At 47.8% G+C, this 4,649-nt stretch overlaps 1 protein-coding gene across 1 annotated transcript in view; it reads left to right on the plus strand.

Moving 5' to 3' along the window:
• The first annotated feature begins 1,448 nt into the window (after positions 1-1,448).
• SLCO3A1 (solute carrier organic anion transporter family member 3A1) overlaps positions 1,449-4,649 on the plus strand; it is a 244,468-nt gene continuing 241,267 nt past the window's right edge. The window contains exon 1 of the mRNA XM_023529008.1: positions 1,449-1,526. Coding sequence (XP_023384776.1) covers positions 1,449-1,526 — 78 coding nt within the window. The remainder of the gene's footprint in view (positions 1,527-4,649) is intronic.

Raw genomic sequence — 4,649 nt, forward strand, 5'->3', positions numbered from 1 at the left:
CCAGACTCTAGTTTTGTGTCACACTGTCCAGAATTGTCACTTCCTCGCTTCCTGCCTTACAACTCAGAGCGTGGATTTTCATGTCTGCAAAAATCTTACAAAAATCTTCACTCGCCAACATCCAGACACTGAAATACCCACAGCACCCACACTTCGTCAGAAGGACCTTACGAGGGAGGAGAGAAGCATTGCATTTCATAGAGAGTTTGTAGTTTTTTCTTGCATTCGGGACCTGGGAATTGGAGCCTCTTCCCTCCCTTACCGGTCTTCTCCGATTCTCTTCTGGGAGCAGCCGCATTCTTTCTACCTGGTATCCCGATATTCCTGACATAGCTACTCTCAGGCGTAATTACAGCATCACCATCAAATAAAGTACGTGATTCTCTTTGGAAAATCGGCCTGCGATCGGTGCCTGTGCTGTGTTGAATACGCACTGCTAACCCACATGCGGTGAGTTGGGCAGCCGTGTGCCCAAAGGCGACCGTGTAATTTGGTGGGCGACTGTTATATAGAATATCTGTTAGCATAAGCGTTCTACTAAAATATTTATTGCTTGCCCCTGCGCTGGCGCCCCATGAGGCAGGTACGTTCTGCATTACCACTTACACTGTGAGATGCTTGGTTTCTATCACTTATTTTGTCTGCTTTGTTTTTTTGTTTTTTTTTTTTTTTAAGCCACCATCTGCATTTTCCAATTTGAAGTGCATTAGTTACTATGGAAACAGTGATGTCATTGGTGGGGGTGAGGGTTAGTAACATCTACAAGGACAGTTTAAAATTTTATTTAATGGTTTGAAATTTATACTGCCCCTGGGGAAAATTATGAGTCTGCTTGAGATACGGGTGTGCTTATACTGTACCATAATAGCTAGTGTGATGTGGGGGCATGTAACAAAAGTCTGCATTTGTGTGTTTTTTAGGTTGCAAACAAAAATATGCCTGAACGTTAAAAAAAAAAAAGAAGGAAAGGACAAAAAAATATCAGGGGATTCATATAATTATTCCAACCGCCCAGGACTCATAGTACTAATGCATGGAGTTCCCGGTATGGTATGGTTTATATAAGCGATGGTCTGTTTTTCTCCTATAAAAATGCTGCCGTGGAGTAGGCCTTTGACGTGTGGCGTGGCACTCATGTTCCAGGCGGTGGTCGATTAATTCTGGTATGTGCCCGCACTCTTAACAAGACCCCTAAAGTGGCGCCTGTGGTCTCAGAGGCTTCGCAGGGAGATCTGACGTGACCACAGTCCGCTGTGTGACAGCAGAGTTGGCATGGCGAATCCTGTGGTGGGCACCTGGGTCCCTTTCGTAAGTCTCAGGGTGCCGCGCAGAGTGTCTGATTGAAGCTGGCCTGTGCACTCTTTCAACCTGCTCATCCTTTTTTTTTTTTAATTAACTTTCGAGGTAATTATAGATTCACATACACATGCTGGAAATGATGTGGAAAGATGCCCAGTTTCCCGCTGCGGTATGATATCGTGCAGAGCTGTCGTGCAGTATACCGCGGTCAGGAGATTGACGTGGATGTAATCCACTAGGCGATTCCCCTAGTTTTAAGCACGCTCATTTCTGTGTTGTATGTGTTTAGGCTTTACGGTTCCATCACATTTGTGCGGCCACCCACACAGCTAAGGTGTGCATCAGTTCGAACACCTGGATCCCTCCTGCTACCTTTTATAACCTGCCCCCTAACCCCAGGCCACCACTAACCTGTTCTCCGTCTCCATAGTGTTGACATTTTAAGGACGTGATGGAAATGGAGTCATACAGCATTCAACCTTTGGAGATCGGCTTTTTAGTTTTCACTCAGCACCAATCCCTGGAGATCCACCCAAATTGTTGCGTATATTGCTCTTTTTTGTTGCTGAGTAGTAGTCCATGATATGGATGTACCATCGTTAGTTGAACATTCACTCCTCGAAGGACCACAGTTGTGTTTATCTTTTTAAACAGAAGTACTGGAGAGGGCTGATGGGGCCCTAACAGCACCGATTCAGGGAGCATTTTAAAAAGGCATCCAGTCTCTCTGTCTCGTTCTCTCTCTTCTGGAATTTTCAGCAGGGCTCCCTCCAGAAACAGTAAGGCGCAAATTATTTAGAAGGAAGGAATGCGGTGTAGAGAACAGACTGTAGCCTGGGAAAGCGGGCTAGCCAGGTGATGTGTCACCTTTCCGGGGGGCCTTACAGAGGTGCTCTGAGACCTGCCTTGAAGCACCTGCATCTCTCTTCTAAGAGCTGATGGGAGGAACATACCTTTCCTGAAACACCAACGGTAAACGGAGCTGTAACACCGGCCGCTCAGCCTGCTTGCTCCCTGACACTCTTTAGGAAAGATAGGAACCTAAATTCTTGTCCTGGGACAGACAGGTCACAGGGGGAATCATTTCTTTGGTCTGACTGATTGATTTTCATTCTGAAAAGCGTTCTTCTTGGCCTTATAAAAACTTTGCTCCAGGATTAACTGGTCACACAGCAGGATTTAAACACCAGAAATACTTGTCCGAGTGCCAGCTACAGGTCGGTGTTTCTGGTTTGGGGTTCATCGGAAGTGGCCTGAGCTACTGGACCCAGTGATCTGACACTGCCCCTCCCCATGAAAGACTTTTCTTTACCCTGCATTTTATTCAGCCAGCAGACTGTCCCCTTGTCCTCTGCTGTGGAAGCTATTGACCTAATGAAAGGAAGAGTTTTAAGCATTGGGACTGCAGGTTTAAAAACCACTCAGAGAAGCTAAATGCATCGGAAACTTTTAATTCCAACAGCTGTTGGTCAGAGATTCAGCACTCGGACTGTCTGTCAGAGCTGAGCAGTGGACAAAAGTCCCCATGAGAATAAGCGGACTGTGTAGACAGCCCACGAGGCGCTCAGAAACGCGTGCCTTTGCCCAGACTCTAGATGATCTTCTTAGCCCAAGCAACGTGATTTCTGTGCCTGGCAATCTCCCTGGCATTCTGGCAGTAACCCGGGATGTCACGTGTGAGTGGGGTCACCCCGCCCCCTCCCCACCATCGCCTTCCCTGCTTCTCCCTGGCCATGTCAGGTGTCCGTTTCTTGGGGATTCCTTTACAAGTGAACTTATTACAACACCAAACTCTTCAGGTCGGTGCCTTGGAGTCCGGTGGCCTGTCACTGGGGAGTTTGGGTCTAGAAGAGCCTGGGACAATAACTTTGTGTGCAGCTGGAACATTCCCCGGGTGTCGGGGAGGTTCGTGTATAAGGAGAGGGCCCATGAGGCCTGACGCTCAGTGGGAGGATGACTGTGTTTCCCTCGTCAGGCGCACAGCCTCGACCCACCTCTGTTCACATGCTTTAAATAATGGCGGTGTCGAAGCTGGGCATTCATGCTTTCGCGTTCACAGCTCCAGGTTCAGGGCTGAGCACGTGGTCGTGTTGGGTGAATGTTCGTTGAGTGCGTGGATGGATGGTCAAGCAGAGAGGCATGGAACTTACTAATGCGGGCTGGATGGGGGCGTTTCCACCCTCCACTTCCATGCCCGCCTTACGTGACCCTGCGGCCCCACTCCAATTTTACTGAATACGTACAAAAAAGTTTAATCCCATCAAAGTAGAAAGCACTGGAATTTTCTTTGTCATTAGTCGTCACCTGGTATTCCAAAGAGCTGTGATATCATCTCACTCTTTAAGAAGCTGGTCGGGTTGCACTTGGTGCATGGTGGGTAAGGGGAGCGCAGATGGGCCACCAGCCTCACTGCGGTCCGGGCCGGTGCCATCCGCTGTAAACAGGTGCGCGGCAAGCTCTGGGGAAGGAGCCCTGTGCTCCCGCGGCTCAGATTCCAGGCCTATCAGCTCATCATCATCTTCAGGTTGCCAAGCTGCTTAAAGGCTGGTTGATAATAAAATAACTCCCTCCTCCACTCCCGCTTTGCTTTTCTTTCTTTTTATTCATTCATTCATTCATTCATTCATTCAATGGTTGGCAGGAAATGGTCTGGGTTTCACTTTCACCAGGAGCCTGGGTACGAAATCTGCTTCTCTTGATGGCGAAAAGAGAGACGTGGCACAGAGACCCTAGATTCCTCTCTTTCTGGTTTGCCTTTTCTCTCCATCAGCTGAGGTGCCATAGGGAGTTCTAGGCTTCTGGATGAGAACATCCAGACTCTGCCTGGCACCCCCTCTTTGATGCTGGGGCTCGTCGATGATGAGACCACCTTGCTTGGGCTCACAGGGACATTTGGAAAGTGCCACATGATCAGTATTCAGTCCCTTTGCATTTCCTTACACGTGGCAGTCATTTCTGTAGGGAGTCTCCCTCTCAGTTATTGGGAATTATTATTATTTTTTTTAATGCCACCATATGCCCTTCAAGTGGCTGTCGATTATAAATGCCAAGTTATGATTTCTATCTCTTGATGACTAAGGCGATCCTTTCACACAGTATGAATGTCCTCGTTACTTCGTACGTTTTACTGGTTTCTGTTTGGAATCTTTGGTTCCAACTCTTTTTTAAGCAGAATCATATTGGCACTCTCCCTGAGTGCGACCTCCTCAAATATCGCAGTTGCTGACATCACGTCTAGATATTTGATTCTGCACCCTGTGCCAGGAATGGGCTGCGTGCTTTTCAGCTATTGTCTGCTTAATTCTCCCTCGTACACCAGTACACACACAGAAACACCGCATAGAGCAGAA

The sequence above is a fragment of the Pteropus vampyrus genome, unplaced genomic scaffold, assembly GCF_000151845.1.
Source record: "Pteropus vampyrus isolate Shadow unplaced genomic scaffold, Pvam_2.0 Scaffold34, whole genome shotgun sequence".
In the NCBI taxonomy this organism is placed as follows: Eukaryota; Metazoa; Chordata; class Mammalia; order Chiroptera; family Pteropodidae; genus Pteropus; species Pteropus vampyrus.